General features: G+C 42.4%; 1 protein-coding gene across 6 annotated transcripts in view; it reads right to left on the bottom strand.

Annotated features, from left to right (window-relative positions):
• The window catches only part of LRAT (lecithin retinol acyltransferase), a 132,205-nt gene that overhangs the window by 5,064 nt on the left and 102,523 nt on the right, over nt 1-24,618 (bottom strand). For 4 of the 6 annotated variants that reach the window (XM_087866532.1, XM_087866535.1, XM_087866533.1 and 1 more), the window contains one exon: nt 2,541-3,081. In XM_087866532.1, coding sequence (XP_087722658.1) covers nt 2,541-3,080 — 540 coding nt within the window. In that variant the 5' untranslated portion in view covers nt 3,081. Of the gene's footprint in view, nt 1-2,540; nt 3,082-3,366; nt 3,393-12,138; nt 12,339-24,618 lie in introns of those variants that run through there. The other 2 variants (XM_045798773.2, XM_045798774.2) reach the window with 2 other exon arrangements.

Here is a 24,618-nt window from a genome sequence, read left to right as displayed (position 1 = left end):
ACAATGAGAAAAAGTACTTGGCAAATAATGGGAAGATATGCATCTAGGTAAATGAGTAAGCTGTCTTCGTACGGTTATGCTCCTTTTGTCTTTTTCCCTATAATTGTTAACTAAGGAAAACAGAGAATCATTGTGGACTCCTTTCCCCAAAAGCAGACTTTCTCAAGGAGCATCTTACTTCTAATGTCCTGTTCTTGTTCACTTGGCCATTAGCCCAGGAAGCATCTCTAGTGCTGCTTGACAGGAGGGAATGTCCAGCATTGCCAGAAGGTGTTAAGAAGCCCGTAGGGGCACTTTTTGAGCACTGAAACCCCAGAAATTAAAATGGGTGTTTGCATTCATTTTTTGGCAATGAAAAGCAGTACCAACAACATTAAAAAAAAAAAGGAGTCGAAAAAGCAGAAGGCATAGTAGTAGTAATTAAAAGGCATTATAGTTTACAAAACACTGAAATTGTTAACAGTAATATAAAGCTCCCTTAATTTTATGATTCCTAAACTTGTTAAAAAGGGCTTCATGCTACAAAAAGGCAAAATGTTTTCTTCCAATTTATTTTCAAATTAGTTGCAGTGCTTTCATGAGGGAAAGTGCTCTTCAGGGTGTTTATAAACTCAAATTTAAGTAAGAGACAACTTGCAACTCTCAGTGTTGGGCTTACAATAGTATACATAGATGGAAAACTCAACAATCAGACCCTGAATCAAGTAATCCCTTACATCTCTGAAAGGTAGAAATCAGTCCTCCTTCACTATTAATGACCTACTTCTCTCAAGGCATGTTCAAACAAAAACAAAAACAAAACAAAACACCAGTTCTTAGAATTGGAAAATTTGGGATGGGGATTTTTTTTTTTCCCCCAGGAAATCTACTCTGGCCAAATTGTTTGTTATACCATTCAAAGTGAAGACAAAAACTCAGTTTCACAAGAGGTGCTATGCAGCAACAGCAATTAAAACACTTCTCTACTTCTGTAAAACCTTACAAAGTTTCCAAAGATGAAAAACTACTCCAGCTAGTTATTTATGCAGATTAAATATTTTATGACCTCAAAAAAAGCACTTGTACTTTTTTTTTTTTTTTTTTTGGTCAAAATATAGAATACAGTGCTATATGTGTTCCATGAAAGGGTAACTCCTAATTACTGGAGAGAAATACTGTTTTTCCTTAGAGAAATAATTTGCTTGGTTCCTAAGTAAATCTGACGTGTTTCCTTTTGTACACTTTGGAGCCAGTGTTTGTAAATGTAGTGAAGTTCATTTCTAATCAGGCCTGGACTGGGGCTGTGGTTCTTCAATCATGGCACACTGCTCTAGCTATATTTTTATTTTACTTAGAAAAAAATTCCTGGATTGAGTCTGTTGTGGCTCTTTAAATAATCTATAAGGAGTTTCATATACCGATGTATAAAAAGCATAGCGTGGTGCTTGTATGTTCTGCCACAGAGGAGAAAAAGATTTTCCCATATGGGTCAAAAAATGAATCAAGATGTGGAGCAGGACAAAATCGGTAGCATGGACTCATTCTCTTGGTCCAAAAAGTATCTAAACATGAAGGCTAAAATGTGAAGCTCCTTAGGTGATGGCCCAGGTTTCAATTAAGAGTGACCATTAACAATAACCTCTTTAACAACGACAGTGAAGGCTGCGAAAGCTTCTAATTGCAAATGAAGTTGCGGGCTTAAAAAGTAACTATCTTTAAGTTAAGAGGTTTCAAAAGAAAATAAAAAACCCATCCCTCCCCCTTTGGATTTGTGGCTAATTTAATCAATCATCTTCAATGATAATACTGTTTTTTTTTAAGTGCCCATAAAAATTACATTGAATGGATCTTCTTGAAAACCAGTTGTTTTGATCTCTGAGAGACCCATAAACAATCCCACCTTTGGAGCTAAGGGTTAAAGGATGCCTAACAATGAGGAAGTCTAGATGGGGATTAAAGCCTTCAAGGAAAGAATTCAGAATACCAAGGAAATGACTTCTCTGAAGCCAGACACAGGAGTAAGGCATCTACCAGGGAGGTCCTCCTACTGGGAATTTTGATAGTTTATATTAAGCAATAGGAATTCACTCTGTAGCTTACAGAAGGAGAAACCTGCTTGCTTCCTTAATTTTAAAGGCACAACAATTTGTACACAGGGTTATAGATAAAATACAAACTCTGAACCCCTTTCTTCCAATTGCAATTCTTGGGAAAATTTGCAAGCACACAGTGACAGATTTTTCTCTTGACTCCCGCCCCAAGCCCACCTGCCCTTTTGTCATTTCCTCGAGGCTGGGTGGTCACCCTGACGACCTCTGCAGCAATAACTGGGGAGATTTGGAATCTGGCAGCCGTACGGCATTGCCACACTCTTTAACCGAGTTTTTTGAAGTTACCTTGCAAGGGACAACGCTTTTTATTTACTTGGCCTCCTTTAGGAACACCAGAGAGATCGTTACTCATTCTAGAACTCAATCCCTGATCCCACAGTATAGAAAAAGGGTAGGGATGGGAAAGGGCATCCCCACCGAACCCATCGGTGACGTGAGTCACACGTGTACCTTGTCGGCCTGGGGGCTGAACGAGGTGCCGAATCTGCAGTAGGTCACAAAGTGCTCACAGTTGTTCCACAGTAGGCTGTAGGTAGTCAGGCCCAGCAGCTTCTCCGCCCTCTGCGCCACCTCTTCGTTGAGCAGCGCCTTCTTCTTGACGGATTTGTCCAGGTGATTGACCAGGATGTCAGCTCCGTAGGCGAAGTCCTCCACTGTGTCCACGCGGATGCTGGCTACCCTAACAATGACGCCTAGAATGAGACGCTTATTGGAGACCACCTTCTGTGTGCGCCCCTTGTCGTTGGTCAGGGCCAACAGGATGTCGGGCATCATGTGGGCGACACGATTGTCGCCCAGGTAGATGCCGTAGTGGGTAAGGTGGGTCCGGGGCACTTCCAGCACGTCGCCGCGGAGGAAAGAGCTGATCTCACAGAAACTATTCCTCGCCTTGTCTTCGCCCGAGGTGCCCGAACTGAAGAGCTTCAAGTTGGAGATGAGGAGCAGCTTCTCCAGCAATAGGGACAGCGCCTCCAGCATTGGGTTCTTCATCCTGCAGGGAAAAGGGAGCGTTCAGGGGACCGCCGCTTGGGTACGGGCCAGGCTAGGTGAGCTCGCCGGACAGGGGCGCTGCGCTGCTGTTCACCTGCTGGCGGGCGGCCTAGTGCCGCGGGGGACTGCACTGCCCTGGAGAAAGGGGGAGCAAAAAGGAAAGGAGAGAAGCCTGGAGATTGGCTTGGCCGCCCGGCCTTGGGGACTGAGGAGAATGAGGACCTGACCGCGGCAGACGGCGGGGACAGTGGGACCGGTGCTGAGAGCAACAAGCTACGAAACCCACCTGTGGGCCGTGCCGGGGCGCAGGGCCGCGCGCTGAGCTCTGCGCTGAAGCCCTCTCTGAGACCTTTTATACCAGTCAAGGGGGTGGGGCCGAACGCCGTCACAGACCCGGAGAGAGCGCTGATTGGGCGCAGGCTACAGGCGCGGCTCGCCTCGAGCTGCGCGCGGGACCTCGGATTCTTTGGAAGGGGGCTGGCAGGCCCCCCGGGTTCGGTGTTCTTCCCTGAGACTCGCTTCCAGACGCAGGTTTCCCTTGGCACTCACGACCTAAGCTCCTTGCGTCCTCTAAGCGGCCGTTTAGAGTAGTGGCCGAGGCGGGGCAGCGCAAAAGTTCCTGCACCTGTCTGGACTGGGGCGCATTCTGGGCACTTCGGGAAAGTTTTCGGTGGAAAAGTCCCCTCCGCCGAGATTTCTGAGCCGAGCCACCTCCCTCTTTAAGGTTTGGATACCCAGAGACCTCGGCTTACTATAGTGTTTGCATGTACTCTGAGAAGCGTGCGCACCTCCAAAGCCTGCAGATTCCTTCCTAAATTCCCTAGAGACCTATTCCCACGCGCCGCGGATCGTCCTCCCTTCTACATGTCCTGAATCCTTTTTGCTCTCAGCTGGCACGCGGGTCTACTGGAGACTAGCTTTGCTCTGGCGACTGGAACCCAAGGCGCCTCTGCGTTCGGACGCACCAGTGACCGTTGAGCGCGCGGCTCCCAACGGTCAGCTGAAAAACGGCGAAGCCCCCAACGACCTCCTGGAAAGTCAGATTAATGTCAAGTTTATTCCTCCAGCACAGGGTCAGATGGACCCTGCGTGGGTTCATCCACCAAAACGTTGCCGCTTTCAAAGCGCAGCCTCCCGGAGTTGGCCAAGTAGGGATGTGGCACTGCGTCCCTTGCCAGAGCGCCTGCAACGTGACCCAGGCGCAACGGCAAGGGTGGTCCCCGGGAGCAGCCGAGTGAGGGAGCTGCAGAGGCGCGGTCCGCGCCAGGCTCGGCACGCGGGGTCCCGACCAGGCGCCGAGTTCGGTGCTAATGCATTACGTAAATGCTTAAATTCCGCAGACAAAGGCCACAATAGAGAGCCTCGGTTGGCTCCACAAAGCTGCCCGATTCCAGGCTAATAGGTTTCTTCGGGAAGCAGATTCTCCGCTCGCCTGGGGGAGGAGGCTGGCTGTGGATGATGGATGAAGGGCCATTCATCTTACCTGGAAGATGAAGGGGACCATGGAGACCAGGAGGGGAGGGGGCTGGCTCCCAATTATCCTCGGAGGCCCGGCCTTTGCTCCCACCCGGGTCTGCCATCAGCGTTCTGCCCCAGTCGTCCCGTTTGCCGGTGACTTTTGTTCATTTCACAAATGATCCCGAATCACATTATAGTCCAGCAAAAAGAAGAAAACTCCATTTCCCACAACCGAATCGAAAGCAGACGATGGAGAAGGGGAGAGAGGCAGTGCATTGGAAATTTTAAATCATTTATTTCCCCAGTCTGCGCCCAAAATTTAAAGCGCAGAGCTACGGAGTTGCTGAAATTAATCAAACACCCCCGCACAGGGGCGTTTGTTAGCTTCCAGCCGCACAGGAGCTCAGCGGCTGGATTTAAAATCTGGGGAGTCTGTGGAAGCTTTTTAAAATTCTGATCCAAATCTCCGCGCACACGTTAAACTGCCGATCCCACGTCTGACTCAAGGCTCTGGACACACTAGTCTGGTACAGTTCTAAGAAAGCGGAGATGCCGGAACCTCCAGTGTCAGGAGCCAAACGGCTGAGGGGGATCAAAGGGGACTTAGTAATTAGCGATTTCCGTCTCTGGTGGTCACTAATGCGGCTTATTAACGCCTACGACTGTCTCCACCTGGGGAATTTGCGGAGACAGAAGTATGGGGAACTGCCCGACGGCTCCACAGAGAACTCTTTGAGAGCACAAAAGTATTAAGGAGAGATCACCTCTAGACCTTCCATAGCCTCGTCCCCACACGGGGTTTTGGGAAAGCTAGGCAGCGCCAAGCTGATTTGAGTTTCCCCTGCCCCGCCTGAGGAAATTCGGCTCCGGCCTCGGGTAACCCAAAGAAGGCTGTAGAATATTTCCGTTTTCGGTGTTTCTGAAGTCTTCTGAGACCTCTTAAGCGAGCAGTGATTACGGAAGATTAGGCTGCTTCTCAACTGACAAAATGCAGCGTCCTCGAATGAGCTCTTGCTGGCTCAACTGATTTGCCCTCCCCATGGTAACTCTACTGTACAAAAGGCAACTCTCAACGTTCTCAGACTTGTATATATTTTTGTGGCTGAGTGGTGAGTTTCTGATTGCTCCCTAGAGGCACACTTCATAAATATGTTTATATGCTAATAGTCACCCTTCGACTAATAGTCTGCATCAATTTTAGCTAAACTGGGAACGGAAAGTTAGAAGGAAAGGCCCAAGAAAAATCTAACATCAGCAATTTCTCTTTGGGGGTGCCTGGGTAGCACAGTGGGTTAAGCGAAGGACTCTTGGTTTCTGTTGGGGTTGTAATCTCAGGGTCCTGAGCTGGAGCCCCCTGTGGGGCTCCACACTCAGTGTGGAATCTGCTTAAGACTCTCTCTCTCTGCCTCTCCCCCACACGTTCCCTCTCCGTCTCTCTAAAATAAATAAATCTTAAAAAAAAAAAAAAAAAGACATTTCTCCTTCCTAATCCAGAAACCATTCATTTAGACCAAGGAACATCTGCATGGGTTGCTGGAAAGACCTCTTGTTTTCCAGATTGTATGAAAGTCAGCTACATTCAACAAGTCTCCATGTGCAAATGCCTTAAATGCACGTAAATGGGTCACCAGGTCTGGCCTGGGGATTCTAAAAGAGCTGAGGCTTTCCAGGTCAACACACAGACTTCACTGAAAAGTCCACAGACTCTCACCTCAGCCACCACTTCCCTATCCTCCCACCAGACAGGGACAGCATCCCCACCTGCGGCTCTCAGGCCTGGGGCCATTTCTCCCAGCTGCAGGGGCCAAGACTCTGCTGGGTTTCTGTGCAAAGGAGGCGGAAATTGGGGCTCATAACTTTTGGGCTTCATCTTGGAGCCCTCGCTCTCATCATGGGTCCCAGGACAAAGAGGTCCCACTCTCAGAGACAAGGCGCAGAGTCCAGCAGAAATCTGGAAAGCTAACAGGTTTCCCACCTGCACCCATCTTGCCTCTGGAGACTCCTTGCTCCTCAGAGAAGTCTTTAGAGTAGAGGATATGATCACAAAATTCTGTGCTTCCTATGTGCTGGGCCCTGAAGTAAGCATTTTCTCACTTCCTCCTCATTACCCTGTGAAGTATCATCTCCATTTTACACAGGAAGAAATTGAGGCTTGTAATTTTGCCTGCATCACTGTGTTGGTGTGGATCAGGACTCGACCACAGGTTTCTTTGCCCCCAGGTCCATCACCGCTGGGGAAGGACTGACCTTCCATCGGTCCATCTACCTGTCATCCATTCATTTATTAAATACCTGCTATATGTCACATGCTGTGCTTGTCTTGGAAGTTCAGTGAAATACCTAACCCTAAACTTAGTTCCCACGCCTTCTCTCTTTAATTTGGACTTCATTTCCCTGCTTCTCTAGTGCCATGGAGGTCTAATTTTTAGCATCAGTTATTTTACTGCAATGGTGAGGAAGGTCTGATGAAGATTCTGGTTAATAGCCTTCCCTCGCCAGGAAGGCCCAGCACTTGAGTGGCCATGTAGTCCCACACCCTCCTTAGACAAAGGTGCTCGGTGTCTTGCCCAAAGGCAGGAGCTCAGAAGCAGAACTAGGTTATCCCAGACTTCTTACCTCTTACACCTTCTTTCCCCTGGCCCCTAAGCCTGATAAATTTGGTTTTCTAAACTTCATGTTTTAAAATTATTGCCCTCCTTTAGGATTATTTTGTTGTTGTTCTTAGATTTTTAAGATTATTAAATCTGGAGGCACATATGTAATGAAAATCTTAACATTTATTTTTCTTCTGAGCTATCTTTCTGCCTTTATTACAAATGCTCAGGTCTGGCCCCAAGGACACAGAGGCCCTAACTGGCTAATTCTAACGGAGTGGGGAAAATAAAGGCTTTGTGCATTTCCCTCTGGAAGCAGCGAAAAAAGAGCAGACACCTTTTCCTGCAGCCTCCAAACTCAGAGCTGCCTACAGTGTTAGGGATCAATTACGTCCTGGGAGGAAGGCTTCCTTCCCCAGCTTCCTTCCTGGTTGGCTAGCACCTTATTATGAGGCCCTCCGTCTTGCCTATTGTCTTTAGAAAGATTAAAGGCTGCAGTCCCAGCCAGACAGGATTTAGGATTTAGGGGTTGTTTGTTTGTTTTGTTTTGCTAACCATAAAATAAGAATATTGAGCAAAAAACAGAGAATGTACATTTAATATCAAGAATCATGACCAAAGTAAATGCGGCTTCATATAAATGAATAACAGGTTGAGGCAGCCGTGACATAGAGGAAGGAGGCAAAAATCCCGAGCTTAAGGCCTTATAGTGCCATTTACAGCTCAATGAACTCAGATGAGTCACTTGTCACCTCGGAGCCCCAGTGTCATCTTTCTGAAATGGGAATACTATTTCAAAGGGAGGCTTGGAGGATTAAACACCATCAAATATACTGTATCATTATACGAAGATTCATAACATATCATTTGTATTATTCTTCAGAAAAACAAAGTAAGGCAGAGGTGTTTTTCCTTTCTGCTTTGACAGCACAGTTATCCAAGAATGCAGTGCAGACAAAGGCTATGCTTTTACTCATAGATCCCTCCTGATGACTCGGCCCAGAGCCACGAGGGTGAGCAGAAAGTGGGCACATAAGCCTTCTGGCATTGAGTGCAACCACAGAGGGACAGTGAGTAGACCGTGGGCCTAGGGAGAATTACACTCGGGAGATCTGGAAGCTTCCACAGAGCCCTGCTCCTCCAGCTGTTCACCACCAATGAAGCCCTTTATAATTTATAAAAACAGAGATAAAGGCCAGTCTTTTGTTTGAAGATGCTTCTCAAAACATACAAAACCCCCAAGTGTCCATGTTTGAAATGATAAAATGACACAATGCCAAGGAATGACTAAAAATTTCGAGATGCCCCATGATATGTAAAGCACATTTCATTTCAAAATACAAATGATAAATGGCAAGCCATGTGATATCTTAATAACTTCCTCTTGCTTCCTTTCATTTGAGCTGGTCATTGTGAGGCAATAGTAAATATGAATATTTGGTGACCCAACTTTGGGAACAAAAGCAAATGCAACAATAACCTTTGGCCAGGCAGGACAGTATTGGCGATCACCAGTAATGCTAAGTACTAGGAACAGTGATAAATACCTTGGTATTATATTTCAAAATTTAACAACAAACTGTGACGAAAGTTATGTGAATGTGGTCTCTTTCCAAATATCTTATTGTACTGTACTCATCCTTCTTTTTTTCTTATGATGACATGAGATGATAAGAAGCTTACATTATGAAATGCAGTCAGGTGGAAGACTGCTTCACTGCAGTAGGAGTAATTTCTCTCACTTTTTTTTTTTAATTCAATGAGGCATTGCATTGTTTAAAGTAGTTATTGTGAATCCTATTTAGGTTTTCCAAGTACTGGACAGTGATTTATCTTCTTTTCAGATGGCATCCAGAAAACCAGAATCCTAAATGCATTCTGGAACCTGGGAATGCAGGCTTGCGGTCAGCATGAGAGTGGTCTGTGAGATCGCTTGTCTTTTCCACCAGTGACCTTCTTCCCTCAGAAGGGTAAATAACCAAACCAGCCATACTGTGAACTTCAGGGTGCCAGGCCACAGTCAGCAGGCCATACCAATAGGGGAGCCATTACAGAGTGATGTTGGTGCCAGGCCCAAAGATTTAGCCAAATTTCAAAAACGCTCTGTACATGCATAGACACTCTAAGGATATAATGGCAGGTAACTGAATGCTGAACTTTCTTCATATCAGGCTTAGCTTTAGATGCTCCTATCTGGGGGTGTGTGAGATCTCAGAGACTCCTGGCGCCTAGAAGGCTCCATGTGCAAAGCGTCCTGAACTGGATTAGAATGCGATGCTCTCTAACCCCTCCAAGTGTGAATGGTCCTGGGGCTTATGAAAATCAGATTACTCAGGCCCTTCGGAGAGTCCTCGCTATTGTTCTTGGCGAATTTTCACAGGGAGTAATTACCAGAAAAGAAGATAAATCACTGTCCAGTACTTGGAAAACCTAAATAGGATTCACAATAACTACTTTAAACAATGCAATGCCTCATTGAATTAAAAAAAAAAAAGTGAGAGAAATCACTCCTACTGCAGTGAAGCAGTCATTCCGTAAGAAGGGCCCGAGAGACGGGGCGAAAGTTTGGTAACAGTTGGTGCTGATAATCAGGGGCTCCTTTGATTATGTACGTTGGATCGTACAGCTTTAAATGATATAAACACACCGTCTCATCAATATTTTGTAGCAATATATATAATTGATATGTTCTTGAAAAGGATAATATCTCTTTGATTTCTAAACTGAATTTGAAGGGAAGTAAGCATATCATTCTGGTGTTTTTGTAATTACGTTGACTCTTAACCCACCCCCTTCCAAAACAAAATTCAGTGTGGTTCGGCTAAAGCTGACTCATACCTAAACAGCTCAAGCAGCTACAAAAAAAGGGAAATTTGATTTTAAATTGTCACAAACCTCTTAACTGGAAGAAGTCCAAGTGGACAGATCTCTCTTTAAGCACCAGGCTGCCTGTGTTCTCTGTAGGCACAAACCTTCATGTTTGAATTAAGTTCACTTATTTTTATCCTGGTTGCCCTCTACTGTGGCTTCCCATGAAGCTGCATTACTTGCATTTTATTTACACCCATTCTTTACATGGAAAGCACATGAGTGGGGGGGGGGTTGCCTAGCTGGCTCAGTCAGTAGAGCATGTGACTCTTGATCTCTGGGTTCTGAGTTCAAGCCCCATGTTGGGTGCAGAGATTACTTTAAAAAAAAAAAAAAGCATATGTGTGGAACTGAACTTGGATCACACAGAATCAACACAGAAAATAAATTCAATAACTTTTCCTTTAAAGATGAATTAAAAATCTGTGTAATTGTTTTCATCCAATAGAAGTTTAAATCAGAAATCACTGTCATTTTAATGTTCAATTAGTTTAACTTTCAAAAAGAATAAACCAAGATATTTGCCCTTTGGTCATAACTATTTCATGTTCTAACACTTATATATATTACACTTTCTTTTTTCCTATCTGTTATTCTTTTATCTCTCTTATTTAATTCTGGAAGGTGCTAATGTGGAAGTGAGGGTTCTTGATATTTTTCTGTGGTACCCTTTAAGGGCACCATCACCACTGGCTCTAATCTTTGTAGATCAGATGGCATCCAGAAAACCAGAATCCTAAATGCATTCTGGAACCTGGGAATGTAGGCTTGCAGTCAGCATGAGAGTGGTCTGTGAGATCGCTTGTCTTTTCCACCAGTGACCTTCTTCCCACAGAAGGGTAAATAACCAAACCAGCCATACTGTGAACCTCAGGGTGCCAGGCCACAGTCAGCAGGCCATACCAATAGGGGAGCCATTACAGAGTGATGTTGGTGCCAGGCCCAAAGATTTAGCCAAATTTAGACATCTTTGACATCGTTAGTACATTTCCTACATTTGGTCCAATATCACCCAAAATATTGTCATAACCTGCTTTGTGATGCTAAGTAAATTAGTTCAGCTCACATCCCGTCAACTCCTGTACAAAAGTGGTCATAGTATCCATTACCCTCCCTGCTGAGGACTCTCATTGTCTCTTCACTTCCTGAACTTTCTGGAATTCAATCTAGCAATAGCTAGAGAGTCATCCTGCATGCCTTACTGGCAAGTCAAATATAAGACAACAATCTAAACTCTCTGTTTCTTCAAATGATGGCTCTTCCAGCCCTCATTTTTACTTTTGATGAGGGGGACCAGATTTTCTTATACAGGGCCCAACCCCTCATCCGAGTTTTGCTTCATTTGGTTTCAGTTATTCACAGTTAACCACAGTTTGGAAGTAGATCTTCCTTCTGACATATCCTCAGGAGGTTATTAGTAGCCTAACACTGCGTCACGATGCCTATGTCTTCCACCTGACTGCATTTCATAATGTAAGCTTTTTATCATCTCATGTCATCATAAGAAAAAAAGGATGAGTACAGTACAATAAGATATTTGGAAAGAGACCACATTCACATAACTTTTGTCACAGTTTATTGTTATAATTGTTCTATCATTATTTATTATTGTTATTCTCCTACTGCACCTAATTTTAAAAATTAAACTTTATCATAGGTATGTATGTATCGGAAAAAACATAGTATATACAGGGTTTGGTAGTATCTGTGGTTTTAAGCATCCACTGGGGGCCTTGGAACTATCCCCCGAAGATAAGGGGGACTACTGTGTGTCTTTTATGGCTGTACCATTTGGTGTTCAAATAACAATTTCTGGTTTTTGTCTTTCAAAAAAAAAATAACAATTACAATTTAACCAAGTATTTGGGACACCTGGTTGGCTCAGTCAGTTAAGCATCGGACTCTTGTTCTCAGCTCAGGTCTTGATCTCAGGGTTGTGAGTTTAAGCCCCATGTTGGGCTTCATGCTTGGCATGGAGCTATTAACCCAGTATTTTGCTTTATAGATTAAATGGAAGAAATCTTCAAGATTTTTCTCTATTTATTTAATCTTTCAATGTAGAATAGCTATCAATGTGTTCTTTTTTCAGAATGCCAAATTCAGGAAGAATGAATAAGAAAGAGTAATTATTGGGGCACCTGGGTGGCATAGTGGTTGGGCGTCTGCCTTCGGCTCAGGGCGTGATCCTGGCGTTATGGGATCGAGCCCCACATCAGGCTCCTCCGCTATGAGCCTGCTTCTTCCTCTCCCACTCCTCCTGCTTGTGTTCCCTCTCTCGCTGGCTGTCTCTCTCTCTCTGTCAAATAAATAAATAAATAAATAAAATCTTTAAAAAAAAAAAGAAAGAGTAATTATTGATATTTTTTTAAAAAGTTTATTGCCAAGATTATTGACCAAAAATGTGACTTAAAACAGTCTCATTTTAGCAATATTATCTAGAAATGCATCATCCTTGATTAAAACTAAGTATCTATAAGTGTTCTGAGTTCACAGTGGGCATTCAATAGAACTCCCACTTAAATTTTATCTAACATTTACAATTTTAGTTATGAAGTTACACTTACTTGAATTAGGTAAGAAGCTTGAATCTTATTGGTTAATATTTCAAAATTATTCCTGTGTTTAAGATTGTATTACCTTGGGTATAGAATCATCTTTCTGAGTGAACTTCAAAGTCCTTTTGACTCTAAAATTCCATACATACCTCTTTAAGAAAGATGAAAGTAATACATTTTAGTATTGTCCCATTAGCAAATGTCAAATTTATAAAATGGTCAAATGTCATAAAATAATAAAATCTTAGCATAATTTACATTGTATTTATTTAGAATTTTAAATTACAGATTATATATCCAAAAGTTGTACATATGAATAAAATTTTTCCATGCTTTTTTAGCCAAATAGATTAGATGAAATATACCTACTTATAATATTTGCCAATTTCTGAAGAAGTATGTATTTATTTCTCCCAAATAATTAAGTACCCAGGGGGAGGCTGGATCAGACCAAGGGGTCAGAGTCAGGCAATGGAAAGGACTAGGCAAATCTATTGACTGTCCATAGTTCTCATGTAATGGGAATGAAAATGGGATGATAGGATGTTCAAGCATGTCTACTCTGTAGCCAGATTGCCTGGGTTCAACTCCTGGCTCTTTTATTTTTGTAGCTTTGTGACCTTGGGCAAGTGGTTTAACTCCTCTGGTCTGAGTTATCTCCATTTTCAAATGAGAATGCTAATAAAAATGATGGATACCTCAGAAGGTTGTTGTAAGGATTAAAAAATTGATATGTATATATTCTTTGAAGACCTAGTAAGAACTCAAGAAATGATAGTTTTCTTTCTGGAACACATTTAACCATCTATTGATTGCCCCTAGAGTTCATGGAAATTTGCAAGAGGCAGCAAAGATCCGGAGGGTAGTAGGAAATTCTAGAAATGGGGATCTCCAGCTGGGTCTCAGGTTCTGTGTGGACACCCAGAAATGCAACAATAAATGAGATTTGGTCCCCTTCCTAATGAAACACAGAGCCATTAGGTAGGGAGCAGACAGACCTAAATAAAACTTCCATAGTTCAGTGTGATGTGCTGAACAGCCGCAGGCAGTAGTGGTGCTGGGACACTTCTGAGGGAGCAATCACTTCTAATTGGATCAAGAAAAGTGAGAGAAGGGGTAACACCTAGGCAGTGCCACAAGGAGTCAGAGTTTGTGACATAGTCGGTGCCAGGAGGCCAGACAAAGGCGCAGCATGAATAAAGGCAAGATTATAGAAAAGTGTTTGGTGTATTTTGCAAGTTCAACTAGAATATAAGGTGTATGCTGCTCTGAGTAGAGGTTAGAGCTCCCACCGGGAGTTTGTGGGGGCCACGTTGCGAAGGCCTCCCATGCCCTGATGGGACTTCAGGCTTTACTGCGGAGGCACCAGAGAGCCACTGCAGGCTTACAACAAGGGGAATGATTCGCTCCAAGGTAACTCTGAAGGCAGGATGGAGAGTGGATTGAAAGGAGAAGGGAGAGAAACTGGAGGCAGAGACCCGTTGGACGGCCATGTAGTGGTCCAGGGAAGAGAGCTAGAATAAGGTGGGGGTGGGGGATGAGATGGAGGGGCATGGAAAAAAGATGAGAGATATTGCTGGAGACAAACTGCCAAGACTGATAACCTGGACAGAGTGGTGGTGGTAGAAGTGGTAAGAGGAATAAGGGGGTCCAGGCATGACTCTCAGGTTCCCTACTGGAGCAGCTGGACCGACAGGAAGAGGAGGTGGAAGGGAGGAATAGGAACAGGTTTATGGGAGCAAGGAAATGAGTTTAGCTTTTGATAGACTTTCCTTCTGAATTTCATCATTGCATAGGTTATCGGCTTAGACAAGAAGCACAGCTGAAGCGGTGAGTCGTTCTTAGCAACTTTACAATTCTTTCCTTTAACCAGCGACGGAAGCTTAGAATGACTTCATGAGCTTCTGAAAAACAGCGGAGCTACAGAGAAGCTGCATTTAGGACCGCTTATGTACTTCTGGCCTTCTAAAATTTAGATCGAATAAAATCATTTCTATGGTTTCTCGTATTTCAGATATTAAGTATGGATGTGGTAAAAACTACGAGAGAGATGTAGAAGAGAGTAAAGTACATTCACTATTACAAATTTCCTTTCAGGCAAGTTTTACCGAGAATAGTTACCTAAGGGTCACTTCACGGAGCCTCCCACCGAGAGCCTCTGACTGAACAGGTCTGGGGTGGAGGCAGGAACCTGCGTTGTAACGAGCACCCCAGGTGATCCTCAGGCAAGTGGCCCTCACAGCCTGAGAACCACCTTGACCACAGCTATCCCTCTTTACAACTCTGCCAAACCCAGGTCATTGACACAAGGTAATGGGGCTGAGTGAGGCTGATAGTGGAGTCCTCACGGTAAGGCAACTCAGACGTATAACCTTGAGAACTTACGAGAGACCCCCCACGACACCAGATTTTGTAACAACACTTATTAAAAATTACATAGCTATCACTAATTGTCAATACTCATGAAGAAGATCTAAATGCAGCAAGGTTTCAAAGTAATAGGGAAGTTTTAGGAGTAAGCGATACGCTGGACGCACTAGTTACTGATCTGAGTTCCATCTTAGGCATATTTCAACCCAGTTCCACAGCATAGGGGTGGCTTCAGCTAGTTCTGGACAACGATAATACATAATAACTTTCTTTACCTCAAACCGTGGCCTTCCTTAGGCTATAGAATACCAAATACTCTCTAGCTTCAAGATTAAATCATATATGAACTGTTTTCTTAAATCTCGAGATACAAGGTTTCTAAGCAACATTCATAATGAAGAGAACTGTTTCACACTAAGTTCTCCAAAGAGACTTCCCTCCTGTTTTCTTCCTCATTCTGAAGGGAAAATTCTGTAGTATGAGTGCATATGTTATATTTTATAGAATGTTGTCGATACCGGCTAAGGTCAACAACACATAGAAAAGACACAAAAGGGAAAACATTCAGTGTTTAGGCGCTCACCTATGGATCACTCAGTGAGGTGGGGCTCCCACCACCAAGAGAATTTTTCAAAACAAAGTGCGATACGTATGTTCCTAGCAGTCCATATCTATAGAATTAAGAAAAGATGAACTGTAATACATTTTACCAAGTATAAAGCCTGCTGAAGGAAGTGGCTACCTCCCAAGGAAACCCCATGCCAGCCTTATTATAGCCGTAAAAAATTAAGAAATGAGATTTAGATGTACATATGCATATAAATAGATCTTTTACTCAAGAATGCCCTGAGTGAGGGGCGCCTGGGTGGTTCAGTCAGTTAAGCGGCTGACTCCTGATTAAGGCTCAGGTCATGATCTCAGGGTTGTGAGATCAAGCCCTTTGTCAGGCTCCGCATGGAGCCTGCTTAAGATTCTCTCTGCCCCTCTCTGCTCATGCTCTTTCTCTCTCTCTTCAAAAAAAAAAAAAAAATGCGGTGAGTGAAACGCCAAGGCTGAATTCACCCTCACCCAAGATAACCTTTACTCAAAAAAGAAAAGCACTTGTAAATGGGAAGAGAAAGGCATTTTTTCTTTTAACTTTTGATATAATTACAAATAGTTGTAAAAATTATGTAAAGAATTCTCATGTATTCTTCACCCAGATTTTCCAAATTTTGCTTTATCCTTTCTCTCTCTGTACACACACACACATCTGCACAGACATATACATTTATATATACTTTTTTTCTGAACTATTTGAGAGTAAGTTGTAGATATGATGCCCTGTTACCCCTAAATTCTTCAATGTCCTTCCTAAAAGTAGACATTCTCTTAAATATCACGGTATCACTATCAAAATCAGAAAATGAACATTGCTACAGTGAGCTAAACTACAGATTTACTTAGGATTTGCCAATTACCCTAGTCTTGTCTGCTATTGCGAATGAAAATTCCAATTCACTGATTGTAGCCACTTGCCTCATCTCCTTTCATCTAGGACAATTCCTCAATCTCTTCCTTTCACAACACTGGCATTTTTGAGGAACAGAGGCGTGCTCTTTCATCGCATATCCACCATTTTGTGTTTCATATTCCTCTCGGTTAGAGTCAGGGTATGCATTCTTGGCAGAAACGCCACAAGAGTATTGTTGTTTTCTTTCATATCAGTAGGCAAAGGATGTTGATTTGGTCGATTCTGGTTAATGGGTTACTAGCGAGAAGGAGAAAAGCAGTCCCTGACACCTGGGGTCTGAGAATGCCACCAGCCAGGCCTTGGGGTTGCTGGGAGATGCACTGCCTCCCCCCCTCCCCCAAGCTGGGCCTTGGAGTTCTTGTGTTGAACATAAGCTGTTTCACAGAACATCAATATTTGTCAAGGCTACTCTGTGACCTTGTGACAAGACCCCTCCATTATCATGTCTGAACACAGACAAAACAATGAACACTGTCATCATTGCACAAATGACCAAGCCTCCCCCTCTCTTGGTTAAAATATGTATGCCTGCAGCTGCTTTGCCGATTACAGCTCTTGCTTCAACCCACTCTTCCTTCCTTCTGCGTAAGATTTCCAGAGATATCCAATGATAGGATTACTCACACTTCCTGACAACTTCAATCCAGAACCTTTTTCTTTAGCCCTCTCCAGAGTTAACCTAATACCCTCTCACTGAACCGCCCCATGGTTTCCCATGGGGTGCATTCTTGCTTACTGCCACCATTCATAATCCCAGCTTGTTCAACCACAGGTGTCTTCCCGGGGGTCTCAGCCTGCAAGGCACTGATGCTAGGGACACTAACTTTGCTCGGTTGGGACTATTTCTATGACCTGGCGATAGCTAACTTTCTGCCACGGTTTTAGCATCCATTCATGATTCTCGCCTGAATCGGTTCTTACCAAGATGTTTGCCTGCGACATTGTGGTTTATAATAAGAAATGTATTTGGTCTTCCTCCCACTTCTGACACAAAGCTCCTAAAACCTTTGGAATTTCTGAAGTGATGAGAGCAACATAGGTGTGTTTTGTTGTGTTAATGAGGTGACTTTTGCAATGCCCGTAGATCCCCTAAGGGTGGGGGCCATCACCAGAGGAACAAACCATGTAATCAGAAGGTTGAAAGTTTCAGTGCCATCCCTCTCACCTCCACTGAGGAGGGAAGGGCTGGAGGTCAAATCAGTCACCAATGGCCAATGATTTAATCAACCATGCTTACGTAATGAAGCTCCTATAAAAACTCCAAGGGGCAGGCTTCCTAGAGCTTCCAAGTTGGTGAACACCAGGAGATGCAGGGAGACTGCCACACCTGGAATGAGCATAGAAGTTCCGGTGTCTTCCCACACCTTTGCTCTATGCATCTCTTCCATCCGGCTATTGTTGAGTTGTATCCTTTTACAATAAGTAGGTAATCTAGTGAATAAATGGGTTTGCTGAGTTCTATGAGCCGCTCTAGCAAATCACTCAAACCCAAAGGGGGAATTATGGGAACCTCTGATTTCTAGCCAATCAGTCAGAAGTATAGGTAACGACCTAGGCTTTAGACTAGTCTGATGTGGGGGTGGAAGGGAAGAGTCCTGTAGAACTGAGCCCATAACCTGTATTTGTCTCCAGGTTGTTGTGTCCTGGTTTGCTATCTCCAGGTAGAGAGTGTCAGAATTGAGTTGAATTGTAGGACATCCGTTTGGAGTTGGTGTCCAGAGAATTGTTGGTGTTTAGGGAAAACGGTACTCTGATCTAGCCGCATCGAAATTGGATCTAGGAACCCAAAATGTTATCAAATGGTAGTTTTCCTATTTTCATCATCCTTTCTATAATAAGAAATTAGATTTCTATCATAAGGAAGTTCTCCATTCTCCCCTACTTATTAATATTCCTTTGGGCTTCACTGTATTCTTATTTTGTTCAGTGGGTTACAATCCATTGATCTATTTTTTATTTTGATGGTCAGATTATTAAAAGTTTGTCTTTGGGAGCTTCTTCAGACTGGCCTGTGTATTCTTTGGATTTGTCTCCCATTCTTTGAGCATTTCACCACTTTCTGCCACCCCCAGATGTTCCAAGCTTATCTATTTCTTTCCTACCCCAATCTTCAATCTACACTGCCCTTGTTCCTCCTAGTGTAGAAGGATATTTTGAAATTAAAATCTGGATACTTGGTATATTCATTACTACTGCTTCTAGGCCCTCTCAGCTGACAGAAAAAAATAGTGGTACCCATATACATATATGTATATATACATGTCCACATACACAGTAATCTATATTTAATTCCATGACTGTCTTTACATATTAAAAACTATGAGTTTGTCCTGATACCTCTAATCTAACCCCATCTGGGTCCTTGTAGAATTGGAAGGCATTTTAAATACACACATGCATCATGGATAAAAGGTAAAAAGCATGTCCTTGACAACAGCAGCTTCTGCTGAAGAGCATTTTACAGGATAGGTATAGTATGGCCCTTATGGACAAGCGTGCCCACTGTGTATATTAGAAAGCCCTTTTCCTAAAGCTCTGATTAGAGTCTAGCCTTAGTCTCTTCCAGCCACCATCCTTGCAGTTACTGGTCTGTCCTCCCAAGTGTCAGCAGTGGTAATGATGCCCTTTGTTTTAGCAATGGGCTTCCACCAACCCTAAGTTGATTTTTCCCCACGGTTTCATTTACAGTTAGCTGGAGAAGACTTACGCCATGGTAAAACTTGCGTTCTAACGGACAGAAGCATCCTTCCAGTTTCTTTGCTATAGCATCAGCACTAGCATTGGCATGCTGCCATCAGCCTTAAAATTCAAAACTCTTTGCTGGGGTGCAAAATTGGTGGTAGCAAGTGAGAAGTTTACACCCAGCACATATTATGTTCATCACAAGGTATCAAGATGTTGCTTTTTTTCCCCTAAGATTTTTTGCCTTCGAGCTTTAGCCTTTGAGCATGGACCAAACCGTACACCCCAAAGTATGTGCTGAAGTCAGAATATCTCAATAGACACATCATGAGAGTGTTCACAGGGAGTATTCACTAATGACCACAAGACTGTTATAGTATATCTTCTGTCCCATGCTCTTGGGGCTTAAAGCATGGGAAAAAAATACATAGGTATACAAATACACATTTTTATTAGTAGTATATACTAATAAATTGTTATATATATATACATATATGTGTGTGTGTGTGTATATATATATAATTTGTGCTTCTATGTATGCATACATGCATGGAAGTCATTCAGAAAAAGATCACCACTGTCCAGGACAGGGTCACAGGGGTATTGTGACCAAGATGTGTATCCGTGATAGGAGAAGCGGAAATGAGGAAATTAAATGAAAAGGGAAAGGTAGATGAACTGCTTGGATAGAGTATAGATACCGTCATCTAGTAACAAAATATTTTCCTTGTGATATTTTAAACATTGTTTTTGTTAATTTCTTGAATAATAATGTGGAAAATGAATATAATTGCAATTATGCAAGGATGTATAAAAGCAATAGAATTATTAAGGATGTAGAATAAATATCATGATGGATTATATAGGCACTGACATAAGAATTTACACATTCAATATTTGCCCTGGCATTCAGACTGACAGAAGATAGCTTGATGGTCAGTGTTTTAAAACAATTTTTCATTTTCTTCATATACTATGTTAATCACCAAGCTGGTATCAGGGAGGATTATTATTTCCTCTTACACTTTTTGCCATGAGGAATTGAAACAACTAGCCTTTGATTTTATTTTTCCACTGTGCAATTTCAGCTGCCAGTTTTACATAGTACTAAATACAGTCATGGGGCGCCTGGGTGGCTTCTCAGTTTAAGTGTCTGACTTCAGCTCAGGTCATCTCAGGGTCCTGGGGTGCAGCCAAGTAGGGCTCCACACTCAGCTGGGAGTTTGCTCGTCCCTCTCCTTCTGCCTCTGCCTCTTCCCCCCTGCTCCTGCAGGCTTGTGCTCGCACTCTCTCTCTCTCTCAAATAAATGCACAAAATCTTTAAAAAATACATTCATTATTACTCAAATGAATAAAATCCATGTTTAAGAGCAATTTCTAAATGTGTTATTTCAAACAAAGATTAATTTTAAATAAGAGCACCTGCCCCGGGTTACTATTTCCTTTGTAAGTTAATGACTGTCAATATAAATTGGACCCATTTTTTCTTCTACATATAACCAGGTGGGATGTGGGCTTAATGAAGAGATGGAAAATTATGTAAGAACTGTTATTAATCATACTTCTACAATTAATGTAATAACGTTCAAAAAGAAAAGTCTGCTCATGAATTTCAGAGGATACAGACTTCTCCCCAGACTTTTAAAAATCTATTTCCTGATTTACTAGACAGATATTTCTGCCCTGCAGAATGCAGACCAGTCTTCTATAACAATCCAGGGCCATATGTGATAAGAGAATAATGTGAGCTCCTTTAGGAGCTCAAGGAAGGATGAAATGTCGGCCAAGATTGACTCATATTTTTTTTTTCTTTTTCAATCTCTTTATTGCATTATGAAAACAGGGTTTCTAGAATCACACAAGGCAAATTTTTGGTGCCATACTTATTTGTTACAGTCAAGATGATGTTAGTCTTATGTTAGATACATAAAGGGAGGTTAGCATAAGATAATATTATTGTACTAATTAAATGTTAATATTCATTACTTCTTAGTTAATTTAAATTCTGAGAGTTCTGGAACCTTAAAACGTTAAGTAGTTATTATTACTGAAATTAATAAATTGCTGTTGACCAGTAAGCTTTTAACTCATGAATTTAGAAATTACTTAGACAGTTAGGAAGTCTTGGTTGTTTATTCAGCTGCACTAGTATTTTAGTATATGTTCCTACCCGGTAATTTAACCTCAACTTTAAAACAATTGTCTCTTAAGTGAGACTATCTATACCTGATAATGAAGTAGTGTCTTTTTCCCTGACAAATAAACAAAATCTTTTTTTTCTATAAGATTTTACTTATTTATTTGACAGAGAGAGAGAACACAAGCAGGGGCAACAGCAGACAGAGGGAGAAGCAGGCTCCCCACTGAGCAGGGAGCCCGACGTGGGACTTGATCCCAGGACCCCGGGATCATGACCTGAGCCGAAGGCAGACGCCTAACCATCTGAGCCACCCAGGCGCCCCTAAATAAATAAAATCTTTAAAAAAAAAACGCATTACAACTTAATCTTTTAACAGATCTGTTATTGAGTTTGTTTCTTAATTCTAATTCAACATTTCTTCAACTGTCAGAATTTTAACTGTCATAGAACAATTAAGTCAAATCGGGTTGTGGATAATTTATAACGCTCTGTTCAACATACACTTCACTTTTTATATTCATATAATTTGAGGATTATTCTTTAATATAAATTCATCTATGTTCTTTCATTAGTATATTTCTTTAGACCATTATTGCTTTTAGGATACACATTTTAGAAAGACCACTGCGCTGGCTCAGTCAGTGGTGTGTGACTCTTGATCTTGGGGTTGTAAATTTGAGTCTTATGTTGGGTATAGGGCTTACTTTAAAATCTTTAGGGGCACCTGGGTGGCTCAGTCAGTCAAGCATCTGCCTTCAGCTCACGACATGATCCCGGAGTGCTGGGACCGAGCCCCACACTGGGCCTCCTGCTCAGCAGGGAGTCCGCTTCCCCCTCTGCCCCTAACCGCACTCATGTTCTCTTTTTTTCTCTCTCAAACAAACAAAATCTTTTTTTTATTGCTCTATATAGTCTTATGTCTTTTATTTATTTATTTATTTTAATATTTTTTTATTATATTATGTTAGTCACCATACAGTACATCCCTGGTTTTTGATGTAAAGTTCGATGATTCATTAGTTGCGTATAACACCCAGTGCACCATGCAATACGTGCCTCCTTACTACCCATCACCAGCCTATCCCATTCCCCCACCCTCCTCCCCTCTGAAGCCCTCAGTTTGTTTCTCAGAGTCCCTAGCCATCAGGGAAATTCAAATCAAAACCACAATAAGATACCACCTTACACCAGCTAGAATGGCAAAAATTGACAAGGCAAGAAACAACAATTGTTGGAGAGGATGTGGAGAAAGGGGATCCCTCCTACATTGTTGGTGGGAATGCAAGTTGGTACAGCCACTCTGGAAAACAGTGTGGAGGTCCCTTAAAAAGTTAAAAATTGAGCTACCCTATGATCCAGCCATTGCACTACTGGGTATTTACCCCAAAGATACAGACGTAGTGAAGAGAAGGGCCATATGCACCCCGACGTTCATAGCAGCTCTGTCCACAATAGCTAAATCATGGAAGGAACCGAGATGCCCTTCAACAGATGACTGGATTAAGAAGTTGTGGTGCATATATATAATGGAATATTATTCAGCTATCAAAAAGATTGACTCATATCTTTGAAAGCTGAATGGCTTTCAGTGTATTAGTGCTAGATGAAGTGAAGCCTCGAACCCACATGTACCACACATCCCATTATATCTTGGAAGCAATAATGTCCAACTCTGAGAAAAGAAATATGCAAACCTTGCTGCAGACAAGGAGATTGTGAATAGGATCAACAATTTATTTACAAAAATAACCAAACTTCAGATCATGGAGAATCAAAATATTAATCTTAATATTTAAAAACTATACAAATATTTTACCAGAGGCTTGAAAAATATGTTTCAATATCCTGCTCAAACCAGCACCAAGCTAAGCTCATGATATTCACAGTATTAAAATTGGGATCACTTTAAACATATCAATGTTAGATCAAGGCAAAGCCTCAAACCCACATGTACCACACGTTTTCTTATACCTTGGGAACAAAAATGTCCAACTCTACCAAAAGAGATCATGCAGGGGGGAGTGTCACCTCACTGCAGAGATGAAGACTGTGGTGGCACTGCTTTGAGAGGTAAGGGAATGCAGTGTCATCATCAAAAGCACGGACCTGGGAGCACACTGCCTGGTTGAATCCTGGCTCAACTACCGGGACCTTAGGTAAATTATTTCTTCATTGTGTGCTGTGCCTCCAGCCCGGTGTCATTAGGTTGTGAGGAAGAGCAAGTGAATTAATAAGTGCCGAAAGACCCTCAGTAGGTCAGGTAGGCTTTTAAAAATAATGCTCATCGAATGAACTGATATGTGCTAATGAGGCCCCTCCTCATGCAGGACATGGTGCTTGGGCTTAGATGCCACCTCCTACGAAGATCGTCAATATGGCCAATGTGAAAGTACCCGGCAAGCTTTATGAAACTGACTCAGTGATCATCGTATACACCAGCCAGCGAATGCCCTATGTTCGCTTTCACTTACTTAATCAATAGTAAGTTGGGAATATATACTTATCCCATAGTAAGTGCTGGAAATATGAAGAGGTGTGAGACATCAGCTCTGCCTTGGAGGGCCTTCAACGATAGTTGAAGATAGGACATATACAACCAAGGATTACAAAAAGGCACCCTGTACCAAATGATGGCATTGTCGAAACTATACATGTATGGGTACCGATACACGAATGAACCATTATTATCAGGGTCCTTCTTTCCTCAGTGAAGCATGCTTGACTCAACCATTTTCCCTTGAATTACTGTTTCAATTCTGTGTTGCTACTCACAGCTTGAGGTTTATTTGGTCCACTCCGGATCTAAAAGTTCTATTTCTTTGTGCTTTTGCTTTGCTGTCATATTATTGTTTTGTTTAATATTCCGAAAGGGCTTCAAAGCAACTCGAGTGCTAGATCCATAGGTTAAATGTTTTGTTTTACTAGCTCACTTTGCACAGCACATGCCATGTTGGTGCCACACACACACACACACACACACACACACACACACACATCTACATATATATTAATAAATACAATACATAGAAACCAAAAGTTAACCCACATACCAAAGTCTAAATCAGACAAGTCTCTTTTCAACTGAAACACCACCTAGATTATTAAGTTCACTTTGCATATTTACAACTGGAGGGTGATGCAGACAACTGGCAGGAGAAATGAAAGAGAGCAGTTAACAGTGATGAAAGATTTACAGCATCGATTTTATAAAAAGCCGAAGAGATATTTACCCACAAGAAAATAACCCAATGACTGAATGTCACTCCATAGGGATTGTCTAAAGATCATTTCTCAAAGAAGAAGGATACAGGTGCATGGCTTTGAAGTGAAGCCAGAATCATTTAAGTTAGAGATCAGA

Source organism: Ursus americanus, chromosome 13 (assembly GCF_024610735.1).
Source record: "Ursus americanus isolate L20-20 chromosome 13, mUrsAme1.1.p, whole genome shotgun sequence".
NCBI lineage: Eukaryota > Metazoa > Chordata > Mammalia > Carnivora > Ursidae > Ursus > Ursus americanus.
The sequence above is the reverse complement of the archived record's forward strand: the minus strand, read 5'-3'. Positions and strand labels throughout refer to the sequence as shown.